This window comes from Sarcophilus harrisii, chromosome 2 (genome assembly GCF_902635505.1).
Source record: "Sarcophilus harrisii chromosome 2, mSarHar1.11, whole genome shotgun sequence".
Lineage (NCBI taxonomy): Eukaryota > Metazoa > Chordata > Mammalia > Dasyuromorphia > Dasyuridae > Sarcophilus > Sarcophilus harrisii.
Window position 1 is genome coordinate 253,965,726 of NC_045427.1, and position 22,532 is coordinate 253,988,257.

Below are 22,532 nucleotides of genomic sequence, written 5' to 3' on the forward strand. Positions count from 1 at the left end.
TTCCACTACTCCATACAGTCTACTTGCTTTTTCCTGGCTCTGAATTCTGTATGTCACTTAACCTTATAAACACAGCTAGAATGGGTATTTTGAAGAAGGGAGTAGTTACCATGCATAATTTCAGATACTAAAAATAAAATAAGGCACTTGCACTGTTTGCTCTTTTGGAACAAACCAAATATGACAATAGAGATCAGTGGTCTTGGTTTTAGTCAACTTTTCTGATCCTAAAATGTTTAAGGTCAATTAATGAATATTTATTAAGTGCCTACCCAAAATACTATTTCAAATATCAGAGAAGATGAAAAATAAATAAGACATGGTCTCTACCATGATGGAGCTTACTGTCTAATAATAAAGACATTCATACACACACACAATGTATATAACACACATTCACATATATTTAGAAATTTTCATTTCTATGTATACAAACACATGTCTTCAAGGAAACCCCATTAAGTAAGCTAACTTTAAAAATAGATTTTATCTAAAATGCAAAAAAAAATTGTATTTTAACTATATTTATAACTAGCATCTTTATAGTTAAAGTTTCCAAAGCAATTTACCAATATCATCTCATTTTATCCTCCCAACCTTGAGAGATAGATGCTATTATTATACCCGTTTTATAGATGAGAAACTGAGGCAGATAGTGTATGTGACTTTTCCAGAATCTCAGAGCTAGTAATTGTCAAACCTTTCTGATTCCATTGCTATCTATTGTATCACATAACAAGCAAGCAAGTGGTTAGAAACAAAAATCCTTGAGCCTTAATTTCTAATCACAGTCCTTTCTGCTATGTAGTGGGCCTTTTATCAGTTCTTAAGATTGCTTACATCTTTTGTAGATGTTGGATTTAAAATATTTGAACTTATACCAAAAGTAGCTTTTGCTCAAATAAAGAAAACTCTAAAGCAACCTCCTTTCTGTTTTGTTTCTGTTATTTAATTTTCCTGAATAAACCTGTGTATGTGTAATTAATTCTTATTTCCACAGATTCTTATATGAATTAGCCCAGATTCCAAATTTTGCTGAACGTGCCCAGTGCATAATCTTCAGATCTGTCTTTTCTGAAGGCATTACCTCTGTTCATCGAAAGGTGGAGATCATTACAAGGGCTTCAAAGGTGTGTTCATTACTTAATATAATAGTCAGAGACAAGGCTATAGATAAAATGTCCTCCAGAGAGCATTTTCAGTTTTAGGATACTAGGTTTTTCAAAGGCCTTTAAAGTAGGAAATTTGTAATTTTATTTTACCCTTTTTTTTTTTTTTTTTTTTTTTTTTGGTGGGGGAATAGGGTTGGATTGGGATAGGGAGAGGAGAACATCTACACTTCCCATTTGTTTCTGGACTGGTTCTTCAGAACCAATTATATTGAAAAAAAATCATTTTATTATAGTTCTAGCACTTGGTAATAATAATAATGATAATAACTGACACATATATAGATTATCATAGTGTTTTATACATATTGAAAAGTACTTTATATATAATCTCTTTCAAGTATCAAAACAACTTTCTGAGGAAGAATATCCCCTAAGTAGTTTAGATGAGAAAAATATCTTGTCATTGAATCTAAAAGATTGATCACTTGGGGTTCATCCAGTTTAGAAGATAAAATGGATCCTAAAGACTTGGAATGCAAATAAATAAATGTATGGGATGACTGGTTCTAAAGAGCATATGAGTATTTTTTCTTGACTATATATTTTGGCCTTTTATAGGAGCTTTATATGATCAGGACTACTGATATAAGTATACAAAAATGTAACTTGGGTGGCAGTAGAGGAAAGGAGAGATCCCAGATCCCAGATGGGTATCACCAAATGGAGCTCCCTATTCCAACAAGTCCAATATACTCATAGCACTAGCTATGTTGCATATGTTAAAATACTTTGGGGTTCAACACAAGACTTAAATGGTTTCATTTCTCCATTTTCTTTCAAAGATCTATTTCCATAAGAACATAATATTTTCCAAGAATGACTTGATACTTAATCAGTCCTTAAGTGGTCATATGTTTGGTTTTTTAACCCAAATATTAGATATTTTCAATAAAGAAACAGTAAATATTACCATATTATAATGAACTCTCTTAGTACCACCCTAACAGAGAAGAGGAAAAAAATGAAGGTAATTTAAAACAAAACAAAAAGCATTTCATCTTTGCATTGAAATGGATTTCTATCCATCTGAGACCATAAGGAAGAAATAAGTTCTTTTGAATTTTTTTCATTTAAGTAACAAGAATAAGAAGAAAACCAAAATGAGATGGGAATCTGAAAGAAACCTTGAACAGTTTTAAATAGTAAAAGTTTATGGACTCATCAGCAAGCACATAGTAAATCCCAGTGAATGGCCTTAGGTTACTTTCAGAGTGGCTGTCCTCTTAATTTTATACTTATTGAAAAAGGAGAAAAGCCTTACTGTTTATACTATACTGACTATAATTGAACTATACATATATAAATTGCTTGTCTTCCAGATAGATTCTTAAGTGGCATTAAATTCCTTTCCACACTGAAATCATCAAGGAATAAGCCTAAATATGTCAGACATAAAAAAAAAAATGTAAAGACTTATTAAATTTTTTTTAAGCCTCAACAGGTTCAGAGATCATGATAATTCCAGTTAATCTTTAGTTTTTATAAAATATGCAATGCTTATAATTACTTTGATGAATAAAAAGCAGTAATTTTTATGGACATTTCTGGGGAAATTAAGGAAAATGTGTTTTTACACCATTGACAATCTGATTGCCTAGTGTCATACATCACTTATATTATCATTTGGAGTGTAAGAGTATTTAATAGTCTTTAATAGTATTTAATACCATAACTTGGTATTTGTTTTCACAGGGCTTGCTAGATATGAAGAGTGTAAAGGATATTTTAGCCTTAATTCTGGCGTTTGGAAACTATATGAATGGAGGAAACAGGACTCGGGGTCAGGCAGATGGATACAGCTTGGAAATTCTGCCCAAACTCAAGGATGTCAAAAGTCGGGTTAAGTATCTATTCATTGTGGTATAATAGACATCAGCCATTTCTCTCTCTCTCTCTCTCTCTCTCTCTCTCTCTCTCTCTCTCTCTCTCTTTTTCTTTTTAATTAGGTACTCTTTCTCAAGAAAATTCCCTCTGCTAATAAACATTAACTCCCTCTCTGTAATGTCAGTCACAGAGAGGTGACCATAGCAATGAGAGTTAAGTTACTTCCTAAGGGTCACAAAGTCAATGTGTGCCAAAGATGGGACTTGCACCTAGATCTTCTTGGACTGAGAGTCCAGCTCTGTATCCAGATTGCCACCTTGTTTCTCATAGTCTTTTAATTAAAATAATTTCTTTTGATATATTCCATCATGCTCCCTGACTTGTGTATAAATATGGATGTATTATATGTCTTTTCTTCCTTGCCTTTGTTCTCCTTTTGTTTCCTAAGACAAGGTAGTTTTTCCTGTGGGACAAATTAATACTCTTTATGGAAGAGTCCAGCATGACTTTTTTTTCTATCAATTGCTTTAAATGAGCTAATAGGAGCTGAGTTTTAGGAGCATTGAGGAGGATGTGAAACAGATAAGCTGCCATCCCATCTGTCATGTGAAACACCAGCCTGAAGGAGCCTGGAGTTGGCTACATGTAATCTATTCTTTCCTGAATGGCAGCAATGAGGAATCATCATTACAACAATGCATTTGAATTGCTTTCTAGCTCACTACAACAATTGGGCTGGAGCCTACCTACTGTCAAAGACCCGGGCCTGATTATCAGTTGGCTCCACACCCCTGCAGAGTTGGCTCTTTAGGAGCCACTAACCTATACCTAAGAGTCCCATGGGGGTTGGGGGAGGTAAAGGAAGGCACACAGGCAAATTAGAATTGGACCCATGTGAACAGGACACAAAGGCTGCCTTGTGGGAGGGCTTGCTCTCCCAGGGTCATAAAATGACATGGTGTTCCTTTTAAGCCTTTTTTCACGCCCTTGCAAGCACTTCTGCGTTGTGCCTCTGCCCCTCTCTCCCTTTCTCTGTAGAGAAGGAAAATTTGGGGGTGGGGGATGGATGGAATAGAAAACTGTTCTATTCTGCTTGGGTCTCCTTTTCACTTTTCTATTCTCTCTCAACTCATAGCATAATTGAAAAGTAATAATAATAGCTAACTTTATATAGTGCTTTTGTGCTTTTTACGTTTACATGCTTTACTATTGTATTATTTAATCTTCACAAAAACTCTAGGAGGTAGGTGCTATTGTTATCCCCATTTACAGAGGAAATTACATACAACTAGAATCTAAGGCTGGATTTGAACTCGGATCTTTCTGACTCCAAACTTGGTGTTCTGTCTACTTCACCACCTACTTGCCCCAATGGAAATTCTTGCATTTGCCTAATCATTGTCCTAGAGAACTATATAATTAAAAGTTTTAGAAACTGAAGAGAATTTAGCGAGCCCATGGCTTCACCTCCTTCCTTTTACAGATAAGGAAACGGCCTCAGAGAGACTTTGCCAAGCATCACAAATGGAGTAAATACCTAATTTAGAATTTGACCATTTGTCTCTAAGTCCAATTCCTACTATATCTTGCATTTAGCAATACTTTAAAAAGGCTTTATTCATATAGTGAAAATATTTTGCTTTTTCTCTTTATCTATTTTATTACCATAATAATCAGGGGCAAGTTTATTTCAATAGTTCAAAGGGAAAACTGAGGCATAAAAGTAAAGGTCTTATAGCTAGGCTTGAGTAAAAAGGAGAATATGGTATAAGTCTATTTGAACTGGTATTTAGAATTAGGCACCTGAGCCTCAGTCCTTCATGTAATATATGGAAATGTATAAAATGATTTTAAGTGAATTTCAAAGTGTGAATGATTTTATTTTTCTCTTTCCTCCTTAGGATAATGGGATTAACCTAATAGACTACGTTGTGAAATATTATCTGCGCCATTATGACTCGGTAAGCAGAGTAAATGACTGGAGAAATAACCATATGCCCTCATACCTCCTTCTATCGCACTCAGGATTTTTCTCTGGAAAAATCTAGATGGAGTCAGAAAAGTCAAATTTCTAAAACAGGACGTTGTGATAGCTACTCAGATACTGAAAAACTAAGTCATCTTATTGCCAGACCATTTATCCTTGGTGCTTGTGTGGGGACTGGTTTGAGGCTAAATCATTTCAAAACTTAGTTGTAGTTCTTCAATTGTTCATTCACATCCAATTCTTTATGATCCTGTGAACAATAGGAAGCCAAGTCCAGGTGCCCAATTTAGTTTGATTTCCCAAAAAAAAGGAAAATTATCTAACAATGATCATCTTATTTTAATTTCATGTGTTCTACTCATCATTGCTAAAACATTGAACCCACAACACATGGGGAAGAACAAAGGATGGTGTAGGTCTTCAAGAAATGTACTACTTTGAATGGGAAAATATGGCAAGGAAATAATGGCAACTATTCTGCTTGATTATCCATTTATAATAATAACAACTAATACTTATAAGGAAGCAGCGCGAATTTATATACTTATAAGGAAGCATCTAGGTAACTCAGTAGGGTAGAGCAGTAGGCCTGGAGTCAAGAAGAACTGAGTTCAAACCTGGCATCAGACACTTATGAGCTCTGTAACTATGGACAAGTCATTTGTTTGCATTGATCTACTAGACAAGAAAATGGCCAACCACTTCAATGTCTTTGCCAAGAAAATTTGTTGGATAGTATGGTCCACAGGGTCATAAAGAGTTGGATACAAATGAACAATAATACTTATAAAGCACTTTTAGACTTACAAAGAAGTTATTCTCATTGTGTGTGTGTATGTGTATAAAATTACATTTGATTCTCACAACAATTCTATGAGTTATATGTTATCATCCCCATATTGCAGATAAGGAAGCGATCCCACACTTAGTAGGTTCCAGATACAGATTTGAACACAGTTCTTCCAGACTTTCAAGTCTAGTACTCCATTGCAATACCTGGCTGCCTACACAACATTGTTCTACAACGGTGGATCTCAAATTTTTTAATCTCAAGACCTGTTTATGCTTTTAAAAACTATTCAGAACTTCCTCAAAGAGCTTTTTATTTTTATTTTTTACTGTGGGTCATACTTATCAATATTTATTATATTAGAAGTTAAGCTGCCTTAGTATTTTTGTGAAAATGGTTTTGACATCCAGGAGACCTGAAAGAGTCTTAGAGACAACCTTTGAGAGCTGTTGTTCTAGACTCTGTGAAAAGATTACACAATACCACATGGTTTTTTTCCCTTAGTAGTCCTTCAGTCTGTTTAACAGGAGATAGAGTTCAAGAACAGAGTGGGAGGGGGGGATAGAGAAAACATTTAGATATTTGTATTATTATCTTTTAAAATATATACATAACTTGTAATGAACCAGAAAGAGCTATGTATGTATGTGATTTGCTGGGGGACTAAAGTAAATAAAAATGAGAATAGTCTAGGACAACTTAGAAGTGGTATATACATATGTGTGTATATGTGTATTCACATTTCATCATGAACATGAAGAATTCTTTAGAAGAGTTATTCTGAAAAGTATTAGGAAAAGAAAGTTACACCAGGTTGTAATCATTGCCAACTTTTAATAGTGAATTGCTCTGTATGCTTGTGATTCCATTAATTGAGACAAATAATTTGAGTATAAAAGTTTTCAAAAAGCAAACTAAATTTTTGGTAAACAGAATTGAATGCAAGGATACAAGTTCCTTGGAGGAAAATTTCAAGATTATTTTCAAATAGGGAAAGGCCCAACCCAAAATGAAGGAAAACCCACATTTCTGTGGTAGTTTATTGAACTTTATTGTACAGAAAGTATTTAATAATGTTATTTTGTGAACTATTAGGTATCTGTCTGTCTGTCTCTCTCTCTCTCTTTCTCTCTCTCTCTCTCCAAGTGTAAGATTTTTGTGGTTGGCAACAAAAAACAGTTATTTGTGGGCCCTGCCCTAATTTTTCCTCCTGTAAATCTAAAATATTTAGGCCAATCTAGGATATGTTCGGTTTTAGTTAAAAGTTACCTGGATCTGTGTCGTTTGAATACTAGTTGAAGAATGCTCATAATTTAAAAATTTCTTGGAACTATAATCTCACCAGGGTGTGAACATTGTCTTTCATGATACAAATGGTCTATGTGGATGTTTTTAGGTGGATGGATTTTTATAAGGGCTGCTAATAAATTGATTTTTTTTGTTGTTGTTCTTTTTTTATCTTGTTAAATCCTGGGTTGAGTTGAAAAATGGATAGGAAGGAAAGAACTTGGTTTAAATCTCAAAACATAGAGCAAGCACTAAGGATCTTTTTGGTGAACATTTCAGTCAAAGTTATTCTTCACATTACTTTTTCATTCAGAAAAACTGAAGCAGCTAGGTAGAAGACTGAACCTAAAATCACGAAGACCTGAAAACAAATCCAGTCTTAGACACTTATCAGTTCTATAATCCTAGTCTAGTTACTTGATATCTGCTTGCCTCAGTTTGCCCATCTGTAATATGAAGTTCATAATACCATTTATATCCCAGAATTGTTGTGAGGATTAAAAGAGCGAATATGTGTAAAGCACATTGAAAACTTAAAGAGCTATATAAATGATAGCTGTTATCATTATTTCTGATATTTCTAAAATAAACAAATCATAGAGCCAAAAGGGATATGGGTGGCCATCAAGTCCAACTCCTTAATTTTGTAGATGAGGAAACTGTGTTTAAGAGAGATTAAGTAATTTGCCCAAAATCATATGGGTCTCCTCAACTCTACATCTAGCGGTCTATCCAGTACTATTCTAACACTGACCCTGATAAACAAATAGTTTGTGATTTCATCAATATTTATATCTTCCTGCCTCCACCAAACTGGCTAAGTTCAAAAGTTGCTACAGAAAAAAAAGTCTTAGGAATCAGCTTCTTGATGATGAAATGTCACTTTATCTCCTCATTCTTAGGTGACACATACCCAGACTGTTATTGGATCTCTATTCAAAGCTTCTGTATCTCAACAGGGCCTCGAAGAACTCATTCCATTTAGTTAGTATAACTTTTGAGAAGCCAGAACCATCTTCTACAATGATAAGGCAAATGAGTACTTAATGAAAGGAAATTATTATTATTAAGCATAGTAATAACTATGCGATTGTTCAGTTGTTTTCAGTCATGTCCAACTTTTCCTGACTCCATTTTGGAGTTTTCTTGGCAAAGATACTGGAATGATTTGATACCTCCTTCTCAAGCTCATTTTACAGATGAGGAAACTAAGGCAAACAGGGTCAAGTGACTTGCCCAGAGTCACCTAGCTAGTAAGTGTATGAGGCCTGATCTGAACTCGGGAAGATAAGGCTTCTTCACTGTACAAGCAAGTACTCTATCCAGCATGTCACCTTGCTACAAAAACTATAGGGGTGCCATAAAAAAGGAAGACCCAAAAATCTTGAGAAAAAAAAAGAATTTTAAAGCAGCTAAGAGTGATTGACTTTAAGAACAATATAAAACCTTCCTCCTCTATTACCTGATAGTTGTTCACAAGATAATGTGGTTCTTAAATGATGATGAAGGGGAAAAAGGGAGACAGGAGACCTCCTCAAGGTGATTTATTGATTAGGCATCACATCCCACCAGTGTAGGACAACTTGTGTGTCTAGGTCTTTTCATAAAGTTTTGATTAATAAGACAGTCAATAAAACAAAATTGAAAAATTGGGGGTCCCCAAATGGGTTATCTTTTAAAGAATAGAGCCTTTCTTGAATCAAATTGTGAAATGCCAGCACTCTATTTGAAATTGATATTACACCCAAAACACAAATTTTTGGCCAATAAGGTCAAAAGAGGACAAGCCAGGGTTTGTCCTAAGAAAAGCACAGTTGAGAATAAGCTTGCTTATTTGCAACACAGAAGATTTCTTTCACAAAATTCCTGAGATGGTAGCCTCTCAAAATGTTCCTCAGTTTCTTCTTCTATTCTGATGCATCCTTTTAATATAACCAGTGTTTTAAAGTTAGTAAAATGAATCTGTCCACATGTCTTCAGTAAACTTTTCTTTGGAAGAATCCAATAACATTTGGAAAAAGCCTTTGATCCAAACAAAAATGAACCTAATTGAAATTTTATATCATAATGGGAAATCAAGCAAGTAAGAAATTGTATAGAATTATAAGAAGACTATTGTGTATCTCAAGGATTCATTATAACCAGACAACTAAATATTTGAGTTTTATGTGCATCCTTATCAAGTGACCTTCTAAACTACCTATTTAATCTACTCCTGTGATAAATTGTTTAACTGTCAGAATGAGGAACTCAAACCTTAAATTTAAATTTAAATTCTCTATCCCTAAGAATAGTTTCCAAGATGGCATATACCTAACAATTTTCTTTTTGATTTACAAGTCAAAATGAAATCTAACCCATTTAGATTCGCAGAACTAACAAGACCAAAATCATTCTGGAGGAAAGGAAAGTAGACAGAGAAGGAACATGGTTGAGATCTAGAAAGGATAAAGCATTATGATTGTTATTCTAACACTAAAAAAACCATCTTTTTTCCCCATCAATAGTATACCTTAGAGCTATAAGTAATGCTAGGAGAATTGTGCTTTATTTATTCTCTCTGTGTTTATGCAATTTTATTTTGTTTTACTTTTTAGGAGGCAGGAACAGAGAAGAGTACTTTTCCCCTCCCTGAACCACAGGATTTTTTTCTGGCTGCCCAAGTCAAATTTGAAGACCTCATTAAAGACTTGAGAAAGCTGAAGAGGCAACTGGAAGGTATTGGACACTTTTCTATTATTATAATAATAATTGGCAGCATTTTTTAGATGTAGAATTGTTTACTGGTTAGTATATATTGATATATATATGATTGTCATACCATTTCACAATCTTATGAAAATTCCCATCCTTTTTTTCTAATGTAGTAGGTTTAAAGTAGTTAAATTGTTTTCATACTGTACATTTTTCTTACATACACATATATGTAAATTTTCATATTTTGATATATATGTAAACTGAGGAAGGAGCATTATGGCAAAGCACAGGAAGTTAACCATATTTCTTTTTACATTCTCTTTATGCTTATTTCATATTTTGAAATAATTCAATGTAACATGGAGGACCCTTCCACTTTCCCCTCAAATTTAATTTTTTTTTAAGGTGAAAATATGCTTTTCTTAGGCAAGAATTTTCCTCTGGCATTTCCAGAGACTTGCATTTTAACTATGGAGAAATCCTTTTGCCCAAGAATATAAAGATACCTCAGTACTGGTATAAGTACAACTGAGAAGCTGTAAGAAAGACTTAGGAGCAGTGTTAATGTGGAAATGGAGCTCCATGTGCCAAAGGAGGAGTTTGAAGGAAGTGAAAAACTTCGACTAGGAAAATTTTTATGCTAAGATATAAAATAAACATTTTTTTAAAATGTTTATTGTAATAGGAAGCTCAAAAATTTAACTCTTTGACTAGTTACAGCCTGAAACTTGAAATAAAATCGAGATAATTATCTTCCAGATGTAGAAATAAGCATTTATTTTTACTTTAGGCATAAAACTTGTTTAAATGAGGTGGTAACCAGCAAATACTTATATCTTGTAAATTTTATTAAAGAAACATGTGGGTTTCTTCCTCTTTTGATATAGTTGGAGGAGTGAATCTGACTAAATGGGCAGTTCGTTTAGAAATGTAAAATGGGAACTTGTGGTCATTTTGGTCTTCCCTTCCCAGTTCCTTAAGACCTGATGGTATATGTTGTCTTCTTCCCAGTTGATCTTAAAGCTCAATTTCTTCTTGTAGTAAAACAGAGAAAACCATCCTATAGCAATTTATGCTTCCCCTTTCCAACGATTGAATCCACCTTCAAGACAGCTGCAAAGGTCAGCAATGGTAGGGCAAGATCAGTGCTTGTTTATTCAATAGAGCCATCCAAGAGTGCTCTATCTCTTCTCATCTCTTGGCCCCTGTAAAACCCTTGGCCTGCCCTCTCATGTAGTCCTTTGTGTGGAAACCTGATCTCCGTTTGATCTTTCCCTTTCTCTAACTTGCCATCCGGGGGCTGCCTCATTCAGTCTTCCTGCCTCTGCTGCCTCACTTTGACATCCCTATGATTCTGATGATAAATTGAAAAGTCAGAAGCAGGAGGGTGCCGGGGAAGAGAGTTGGAAGGTGGTGGTTTCCACTGGAACTCCCGACTTTGATTTATTTTCTTTCCTCCAGGGAAACACAGGGGTCTAGTTGAGAATCACTTATTGACTGGCTGACACTCTTCTTAGTTGATTGTAAGGAAATGATGGGGGCCCTCCAGCTCCAGTTTAGTGGCCTCACAGAGAAAACTAGAGATACTGCTTCCATTGTTCTTCTTTTTATGTTGGGTTACAGCAAAGGATTTTAAACATTTTTAAAAATTGTTAAAAATAGTGTATTCCTCCTCAGTATACACATTAAGATCTTATACAAAAAAAAACCTGGGAATCTTTAGAGATGCCATTGTTTTTTCTTTTTTCTTTTTTTTTTCATAGATAAAAAGATGCCCAGTATGTACTTAAAGAAAATATGGACCATTGACTCTTTAATGAATTTCTTTGTCTCTAAATCTAGGTAGACTGGCCAAAGTAATGGTGGATTTGTTTGATCCAACATTCTCTTTCAGATTTAACCTCCCTATTGATAAGATCTCAGCTTGAATTTAGATTAAATGTTTAATTGAAGAGGACATAATTTTCACACATACAGCAAAGATTTGATGAGGTTCTGAGGTTTATTGTAGCCATTGAAGTGTCATGGCTGCTGGCAGAACCCCAGAAAATATCTAAAGCTAAACCAGATGTGATTAGCAAATCCCAAGAAGCACCAGGCTCTAATTTTCTAGACAGGAACAATCGTTTAGAAGTAAATAATTTGAACACCATTAGCTGGAGTAGATGTTGCACTTTGCAGTGGGATTTAAATCAAACTTCATTAGTATTCACACATAGGTCAAAGATAGATATTATCCATGATCATGACTAAGGCAGAGTGTCAATAATAAAGATTATAGTATCAATAACAATAATAAAAACTAGCATTTATGGAGTTCTTTTTGCAAAGTGTTTTACAAATATTCATTTCAACTCTAGGAGGTAGGTACTAATATTATACCCATTTTTACAAATGAGGAAAATGAGGTAGATAGTGGAAACAGTCTTTTGAATTTGGAATCAGATAACATAGGTTGCAACTACAGATCTGCTATTTCTATATATATGATCTTGGATAAGTTTCCTGAGGGCATAGAACTAAATGTTTTCTTGTCCTTTACAAGCCAAAATATTTCATACAAGTGTAACTAACTCCAGATCATAGGATCCTCTATAAAGTTATTGAGCACTAATTATATAGAGAGTTTTTGGTAGTTTCTATGAGAAGATGAAAAGGAAATCAAAGGGATCCCCTGCATTTTTAAAAGAATATATAATCTGATTTGTGAGATGGAGCAGGAGAGAAAAGATATATTCTTCTTTTTATGGAAAAACCCCCATAAAATATATACATATTATAAAACAATAAAGATAAATATGGCATGTATAAATATACAGCTTTTGTCAGAAACAGACAGATTTTCAAGGAAGCGCTTACTTGTCTGGAAGGAGATAAATGACAAGGAAGCACTGAGGAATTCATAACTGCTACCACTGTTACCATATATTAACAAAGATAGAATTAGTTACAAGTTTTGACTATGAGAGTGCACATCCTGCCTGAAATTATTTCTTTATGCCATCTTATTCCTATTCATAGTGGGACAGCTGCCCCAGACACACATTCCTCCCTCCCCAATACTATTGTGATTTAATATTCTAAAAATTTATTAAATCCATCCTTTGGCCATTTCTTTAAAATTCCTTTAGATAGGAGATTGAAAGTTATTCTTTTATTAACAGATTAGGACTCTGAAGGCATAGAAGATGTCATAACTATCAATGAATAACATAGACAAAAAGAGCTGAGACTAAAATCTATGGCCTTTGATTCTGTTTTGTTCTGTTAAGTAAACACACACACACACACACACACACACACACGGCCATCTTTCCCTTTTAGGATTTATTAAAATTGAAAAAAAGATTGTGATAGTAACAGTTGTTCTATGAATGTCAGTGCTTTTATACATTAAGACCAGTATAACTGTAAGCAACTTGGAAATCAGTTAACCCCTCCAAAAATCCACATTTGTTTATCACAGTCTTACAGTGGTATTTTATCCTAGCTGATGAAAAATTAATTCTGGCTGCAAAGATGACAGGTCTTAATAAATGACTTCTGAGGAATAAGCATTGTTTATTGGCACAGGAGGAACCAACTACCCAGAAGAGCCCAGAAAAGACGGCATACTCAAAATAGCTCATCTTAGAGAAAAAATAAATATTTCTAAATCAGTCAACAATCTATATCGAGAGCCTTTTGGGTATAAAGAATGAGACTAGGACAGGATAGGAAATTAGTCAATATCATAGCAAGATCCTGCTTTGAGAAGGAATGAGTTAATAAGGCTGGAGAAGACTGCTTTCAATAACCAGTATGCACATTATGAACTCTCAGTCTTAAAATCTTCCTGATTGAGAGCCCTTTTCATGACAAAGGAATATACACTTTCTTATTCTAGGATGGGTTAGCCTAAGTGTGTTGACATTTTCTCCAGATACTTCTTCACACTTGTCTGAACCACTTCCTTTCTTATGTGCCAATAAGAAATACTTGGGGCTGATTTCTCACATTTATGGGAAAGTCATGGGATCATATTTACCCTATCCACAATTTTATATATTTTAACCTTGTCCTGCCTTGACCTTCATCTTTTCTGGCTGATGAATTATATTATTTTTTAGATTGTCTTTATATGGAAATTTCAACTTCCCCCTTCATAGCTATTTTCTCCTTCTTGAGAGGAAAAGATCTAGACTTTATCTTTAAGATACTGTATTAGTTTACATGCAGGTTACAATTTCCCCCCAAATATGTTAAATATACAACCTAAATGTAGTCAATAGAAAGCAATAGAAAGAAAACAATAGTGATAAAGTAAAAGTGAGATGTTTTACTTGAAAGATATCTAAAGTCCCAAATATATCATAGAACACTTATTTTATTTGATAAATTTTATATTTTTCAGTGTAAACGTAAAAAATATTTACTTTTTCAAAGGAACCCCCGTAAATCAACTAGTCTGTGTTTTTGAGCAAATAGGTCCAAACAAACTATCTGCTGTTCACACAAGGGTCCACCAGGAGTGAAGTGATACGAAATGTACTCTGTCACAGAGTTGCATTTTGTACTTGTGGAGAAAGTACCCACATTGATGGAATCACAAATCCTTAACACAGTGAAATGAAAGGCCCTCCTCAATCCCTGACACACACTCAAAGAATGGTCCCAGCACTGATCCATAGGAGACAGCATTGTTTACATGCTTCCATCCAGGAAACTATCCATTTATCCCTATCCTTGATTTATTGTCTTTGAACCAGTTCATGTCTATGATAAAACAACTTTCTCACCCCCACATCTGACTGCAACTTATTATTTTGAAATTAATCTTTTGTGGAACCTTGTCAAGGGTTTGCTAAAAGTCTTGACCAACTTTTGGCTACTCGTTACCCCACTCCTTGAAAACATATTTGTTTATTCTCCTCCACAGCTACTTCTAGTGGATTAATGAGTCACAATCACTCTTTGCATAAACAGCTTTGCTTTTCTCTAAGAGTTTAAATTTTGTTGAATGATCATCCATTTCTCCAATGAAGAAGTGAAACTTACTTTATTTCTGGATAGCCTTTTCTTATGGATAGCAGTCATGATAACAGTCTGACTCCTTTTTGGGGGACAGTTTATTAATTTATAACCAAATTTGCAACCAGTTAACCTCCAAGTGCCTTTAGTACTCTTGGCTAGGTGCCATCTTGTCATACTGGTTTATTTGCTTGTAGTTTGAAACTTTGGTTTTTAATTATCTCCAGCATTACCTATTATTTGGACAAATTCTTAGTACTGAGAGCAAGGATCATTATTTGCCTTTTTCTGTATCCTCAGCATTTAGTATGCCTTGTAATAAGTGCTTAATAAATGCTCAGTGGCTAACTGACTTGAGCAAGTATTTATAACCTGATTGAGAGGCAGCAAAACATTGTGAATAGAGCTGGCCTCAATATCAAGAAGGCCTGGATTCAAGAACAGCCTCTGACCCACTGTGTCTGTGCTCCACGTGACTCTAACTGGATTAGTAGAGGAAGTATCCTAACCCAGGAAAAGTAATCACAGTTCCAATCCTATTTTCTGTTTCAAAAGATAATTTGGGTATGAAAGTTTTCTTTGTGCTTCACCAAGTAAAGACTAATGTGAGTCTTTCTTTAGTCTTTACTGTGACTAGAGTGTTAGCCCAGGGAAATCAGTAGATTGTGTATTTGGGAAAGCCTTATACAACAACCATGTATAAGATCACAAGATGAGACTTGGGTGATAAGTTGTTTCAGAATTGATTGAACAAGTTGATTGAAAAATCTTCTAGAGAAGTCATTGACTTCATCCTGATGGTGACTGAGAAAAATTCCCTTGCATATGGGCACACAGATTCCTAATCTTAATTAAATAAAGATCTAATTAAATAAGGAATGTACATTCCTAATCTTTATTTATTTGTCCAGAGGTAGAGGGAGAGTCCAAGACTATTATTCCCTATATTTTCTTTTTTGAAAGCAAGTGTCCAAACAGAGGGCTGCATTTCAGTAATCTCTTAAACATTTTATGTTGTGAAAGCGGTCATAGAATTTGAAACTTTTCATATACAGTCATTGAGGCCCATCAGATGCTTCATATCAAGCAGACAGAGATACCATGATATAAAGTGTTAGCGGTGATATATGGGGCTTAGAAGGGAAAGTTAATATTAAAATTTTAAATTTACCTGGATAGTTAGGAGGTAGCACATATAAATTGAGTACGATAGACTATGTGATTCACTATGTGTGAATCTGTTTTAAGAGAGATTATTTACACTGAAGAAGAAGAAATATTAATCTTTTGCTATTATAATGATTATGCTTGTGTTCTCACAATTCCACAGCATTAGGTGGTCACATGAATGGTTTGTCCTAAGCATATCATAAAACAATTAGAAATTATAGAAGCTAATTAGCACAAAGAAAACACTGAGATAAGTGAAAATTTTTTAAGAGAAAAGATAATTTGTCAATATGATTTCTTTGGATTTGTTTCATGCATATAATTTAATGAAGCTATAATTTCATCTACGTGTGTTTTCTTCCAACACTGAAGATAACGATCTTTTATATATCCTCTTATCTTATGTAATTCTTGTCCATATTTTATCATAGCATCTCATGAAAGACCTAGATCTTTTATTTAATTATATATATATCAGTTGAGTCAATGAATAAGCATTAAGAACCTATTATGTGCCAAACACTCACATCATTAATTATTTATTAAACTTATGTGCTAAGCACTAAGAATACAAAGGCAAGCAAAAGAAAATCCCTTTCCTCAAGGAGTTTATAGTCTGGTGGGAAAGAAAATGTGCTATGTACAAACAAGCAACATCCAAGAGAAGCAATGCAGAAATCAGCATGTCCATCTGTGATCCCTCACTTTTGCTTCATTTCCAGCCCATCTCCTTTTTCCATTATTCACTTCCTCTGTTATCCCATATGCCTTTAGTTTTGCTGATAGGTTGTCACTAAAAATATGTTGAAACCGATCTGTGTCCTCCATGAGTCAGTCTCTGTCTCTCTGGGTCTCTGTGTCTCTCTCCAACTCCCTTTCTTTGTCTCTGTCTCTTTGTCTCTGTCTCTGTTTCTATCTCTGTGTGTGTATGTGTGGTTGTATGTCTGTCTCTCCCCCCCTCTCTTTGTGTCTGTCTTTCTCTCTCTGCTTGTCTCTCTATCTCAACTCCCCACCCCTACCTCCTTTGGAACATCTATAACATCAATTCTTCAGAAACCATAGTGATTTAACATTTGTAATCAATAATACAACAGGATAACCTTTGTTTTTGTATTTAAAAGAGAGGATTTTTGTGTTGAGGATCAAGCACTTCATAGTTTCCCAAATGTATTCTTATTCATTTTCTTTCTCCTATTCAATTCTGGGCACAATTCTGCCTACCTGCAACATCTGTTCCAAATACCATGTGCTGATTTGCTATCTCTGTAGGCAGATCTTTTCTGTGTTATAGACCTTGTCATATGTATCTTTGGTGCTCACCTTAGTGCCTGACATAGTAGGTGCTTAATGGTTGTTAAGTGAATGAATGAATCAGTACCAATCCAGATGCCTCAATAAAAGGGATAAAAACTGTTTGCTCTTTCTTTGATCTCTTTTAGCCCCCTTCATGTATATTTATTTATAGTACTTCTTTTTGTGTTAGCCAAAGATTAGAAACCAAAAGGATGTACAACAATTAAGGAATGGCTGAATAAGTTAAGGTAAATGAATGTGTGCTGTAAAAAATATGAGGAAATTGACTATTTTCAAAAAGACATGAAAAGAATTGTATGAACTGATAAAGAGTAAAATAAGCAGAAACAGGATATTTTATATTATAAAATCAACATTCTAAAAATGAATAATTTGGGCATTCTTATAAAATTATGAAGAATGAAATAAGCAGAACCAGATAAATTTATGCTATTATGGAAATCCTTTTGTTTCATTAATTGAAAATAAAATAAATTTTAAAAACAAAACTTTAAAAAATCTATTATAACAATACTATAAAAACAATTTTGTATGCTTATCTTTATAATGGTCATTTATGATTCCAGATGACCAGGGTAAAATATTGTTTCAGAAAAGTTATAGATTTAGAGTGCAGAATGATGCATTTGCATTTTGTGTGCAGCTACAACTTTAGTTGTGCTTGACTTCATACAAATTTGTTATAAGAAATTTGTTTTCTTTTTTCCCAGCAAAATGGGATGGAAAGGGAGAAAAAACAGATTTCTAATTTTTAAAGAGAGGTAGGGATGAAGGATACAGATGTGAAATGTTATATGATATCACTGTATAATTAGTTTTACTTAGCTGATTTTACTTTCTGTAAGAGAATTTTCACAAAATAGGATTTATCTATAAATGATTGTAATATAAAAATAAAATACTTAAAACCTAACAAACCTTAAAAAGAAGGAAGAAAAAAGATTTTAAGAATAGTATGGCTCTCAAATCATTAAAGAAACTCTCGGGTAAGGACTGTACTTTCTATGTAATTTATAATCTTTTGCCTACCTAGCCTATATGACTTTTATCCATGTTCCACTTCCCCACCTCCACCCCATAAATTCTCTGAAGGGAGTTGCTAACAGTCTTGAGAGGTTATATAATAATGTCACATAGCCATTATATACTAGTCAAAATTTGAACCCTTGGCTCTGAGGCCAACTTCTACTATGTCACACTTCATGATGATAATATGGATTTTTTTTAGAATCCTGTATATGAAAAAGTTATACTTATGAGATGAACCTCTCTTTAGCAATCGCCAAAGGATTTTAAAGCTACTATTGACTAGCTTATTAGCTTTTTTTCTTTCCCTCAGTATGAATTTGTGCCAGTAGTTTTTTTAAATCTAAACTGCAGCGCTAGGCTCAATACATTAGCCAGAGTGCTGAGCATGTTGCTATGGTGTCAAAAATATTTAGTTTTGCAAGCAAAGTGTTTTTTTTTTAATAAAAAATATTTTGACTTGATTTATGTTTGCAAAATGATTTCAACAAAGCAAACTTAAGGAACAGGATTAAGCATTTCACAAAGACAGTGGGTGTAAAATGTTGATCTACATCGTGGTGACTTTAGAGGCAAAGCATTCAGTTAAATGGAGTATGATGGGGAAAGGTCACATATTTCCCAAATGGAATGCCTTCAAAGACAAACTGTGTTGTGCAAAAAGGACCCAGAAAAATGAAACCTAGTTCATCTGTTTGATTACCAGAAGAATTTTGTATTTTCATATAGGAGTGTCTCTGAGGAGAAGCAGTAATGTTTTATAGTGGAGAGGAAACACAGTCTCCTGGAGGGAAAGAGCTTGGGTTTGATTTCTGTCTCTGTTACTTACTACCTGGTTGACCTTAGGGAAGTCATTCAATCCTAGTCATTCAATCAAGGACCCCAGTTTCCTCATTTATAAAATGAGGGGGTTAAACTGGATATTTTAAAGTTCCTATGCAGGTCTAAGTAAAAATCCCTGTAAAGCCACAACTATGACTCCTTCATGTGAAGAATGAGTTAGAATTTCATTTTATACTATTTCAACCCCCTAATTAACCTTAATTAAAAATTGGTCTTAATTAAAAGTGATTGTTGTTGAAGAGGACCAAAATAACATTACTATGTTACAATCAAATTAGAGTATGTCTACTATGGCTGATCAGACCAATATGAAAGAGTATGAATGATAACTGCCTTGATATTTTTGTTAAGAGTCTCTAAAGAGACTCTTAAGAGTCTCTAAAATCTTGGAATACAAGCCATAGATTCATTTTACCTTTTCTAGCTTTATCTCCTGGGAAATCACCTGTCTTCCCAAGCATGGTTCTTCATGCAAGTACCAGTATATGTCCAAGCTCTAGTCTTCAAATGCATCACGATTTTTCTGCTTCTATCCCTTTGATCAAGCTGTTCTCTGTGTCTAAAATGTCATCCCCCTTGGCCCTTTGTCCCATATCATTTTCACTTGTTAAAATTATATCCATCGTAACTTAAATATTTCATGTCCTATGACATCTTCCCTAATGAGAGACAAATGAGTTCAGATCTCACTTCTTTTTTATGATCCATTTGTTCTTAGAAATATTTCTTAATCTTTCTGTGCCTCAGTTCCCCACCTTTAAAATGAAAGAATTGAAGTAATGATTTCTATGTTCCCTTATTGCGCTAAAGTTTTGAGCCTATGATTTCACCTCTCTCCCTGCGACTTAAAGTGATCTCTCTTCTGAAAATTCATTTGCAGTTTGTAGTTTAGGGGATAGAGTCTCAGATTTAGAAGCAGAAAGCATGATATATCAACTCTGTTATTTACTAATCTTATGACTTCAGACAAATCACTTAAAATCTCTAAATCTTTCTAATCAATGAAATTAGAATAATGATACTTAAATGCCTCAACAGGTAACTGTGAAGAAAAAATTAGATTGTATAAAATAATATTTGAAAATGATACATATTTATGAGCTCTGTGTGTGTATATTTGTATATATCTTTTTGTGGCACTCACTTTTTTCTACTATTTATTCTACTTATCTCTTTTGTTTGTTAAACTATAAATTCTCACATGGCAAAGATTGATTTCCCTTTGTGTTTCCCCCAAGTGATTAGCACAAGGCCTTGGATGTAGTACTCACAAATTAGAATTTGCCCTGGCTTCCTTCAAGTTTCCAATAAAATTTCACCTTCTACAAAAAGCCTTTCCCAATCTCCCTTATTGCTAGCCTTTTCCCTATTGATTATTTGGGATTTTAACGTTAACAGATTATTAATTTTTGGTGATTTCCATTTTATTCTATATATAGCTTGTTTATATAGTGTCTATATAACTTATATAGTTATTTGCATATTGTTTCCCCTATGATCTCCTTGAGAGAGGCTTCTGCCTCTTTTTATATTCTTAGAACTTAGCATAGTGCCCAGCACATAGTAGATGCTTTAGTGAATATTTATTTGCTAATGGAAGCTTAGAAACCACTTATGTTTAGTAGATACTTAATGAAAGCTTTTGACTTGTGTTTTGAAAACTGAATTGACATCCAGTTTTCCATAGCTATTTCTACAAGTATTATAAATATAGTCTGATTGGGTGATTTAATACTTATTATTAAGGAAAACAACTAGAAGTCCTAAGATTTTGGGTATCTTACTGATGGCTTGGTTAACCCTTAGGCTATATCATATTTATTACCTTGATAGAATGCTTGAAAGAATGTGTAGACCTTCAATTTAGATTGTTCTTTACTTGATGGTTCTAATATTGATATCTTATATACCTGCATCCTATAGCTGAATTCCTTTTTCAGGGTTATATTTTAAAAGAAAGAAAACCCAACTTTCAGAAAGTTTGTAGATTACTTGAGATTATTAAAACATTTTCTTCCCCAGACAAATTGTGTGCCCTATATAGACTGCCTCCAACAAGGGAGCAGAGTAAATACTGGGAATAGTTAAGCATTTGGAGTAGGAGAACTTCTGCTTCTTACTACCTATGTTGACTTTAGGCAAAAAACTTTAACTTCACCAGGCCTTGGTTTCTTCATCAGCGAAATTAGAGGATGCGATTATATGGCTTCTGGAGTTCTATTCAACTCTAGAAATGTAATCCCATGATCCTAGTTAGACACAAATCTGCTTAGAGTCAAAGTAATAATTCTTAATACCTGACTCATTGGGGGCAAAAAAAACCAAAAACATTCTGGGCACAGCTAGGTGGCACAATGGATAGAGCACCAGCCCTGAAGTCAGGAGGACCTAAGTTCAAATGTGGCCTCAGACACTTAACACTTCCTGGCTGTGTGACCCTGGGCAAATCACTTAGCCCCAATTGCCTCAAGAAAAAAAAAAAAGGAAAAGAAATTATCAGTTCTAAAATGTCCCAATTTAGAGAAAGCTTTCAGCAAAGATGGCATTTCCCATTTCTAGTTACAATCTTTTTGGATTTCTGGGACTGATCTTGGAGAAGAATGACATTATGGTCATATACACAAAGAAAAAAAGGTACAACAACTTTTGGATCTGTATCACAAAAAGATCATAAAAAAGGGAAAAGGCCCCACATGTGCAAAAATGTTTGTGGCAGGTCTCTTTGTAGTGTCAAGGAACTGGAAACTGAATGGACACCCATCAATTGGAGAATGGCTGAATAAGTTTTGTTATGTGAATGTTATGGAATATTATTGTTCTATAAGAAATGATCAGCAGGCTGACTTCAGAAAGGGCTAGAGAGACTTACGGGAACTAATATTAAGTGAAATGAGCAGAACCAAGAAAAGTTTGTACACAGCAATAAGATTATGGGATGATCAACTGTGATGGACTTATCTTTTTTCAACAACGAGTTGTTTCAGGCTAATTCCAATGGACTTGTGATGGAAAGTGCCATCCACATGCAAAGAGAGAATCATGGAGACTGAATGTGGGTCAGAGTATAATATTTTCACCTTTGTTGTTTGCTTGTTGGGTTTTTTTTTTTTTTCCTTTCTTAATGTTTTTTCTCTTTAGATCTGGTTTTTTTTTTTGACAATATGACAAATATGGAAATATGTTTAGAAGAATCGCAGATGTTTGACTTATATTGGATTGTTTGCTGTCTGTGAGAGAGTAGTGGGATAAGAGGGAGAAAATTTTGGAACAAGATTTTGCAAAAGTGAATGTTGAAAACTATCTTTGCATATTTTTGGAAAAAAAAGTTAATTTAAAAAGGTAGAGCAGGTGGAGTAGGGGAGGTGTATTAACTGCCTTATTCCTGTCCCTGTCTTTTAAAAATATTATCCTA

General features: G+C 34.2%; 1 protein-coding gene across 2 annotated transcripts in view; it reads left to right on the forward strand.

The window, feature by feature from the left end:
- The window catches only part of FMN1 (formin 1), a 477,206-nt gene that overhangs the window by 344,934 nt on the left and 109,740 nt on the right, over window positions 1-22,532 (forward strand). For both annotated transcript variants that reach the window (XM_031952031.1, XM_031952033.1), the window contains 4 exons: window positions 1,001-1,130; window positions 2,865-3,011; window positions 4,898-4,957; window positions 9,658-9,778. In XM_031952031.1, the coding sequence (XP_031807891.1) occupies window positions 1,001-1,130; window positions 2,865-3,011; window positions 4,898-4,957; window positions 9,658-9,778 (458 nt within the window). The remainder of the gene's footprint in view (window positions 1-1,000; window positions 1,131-2,864; window positions 3,012-4,897; window positions 4,958-9,657; window positions 9,779-22,532) is intronic.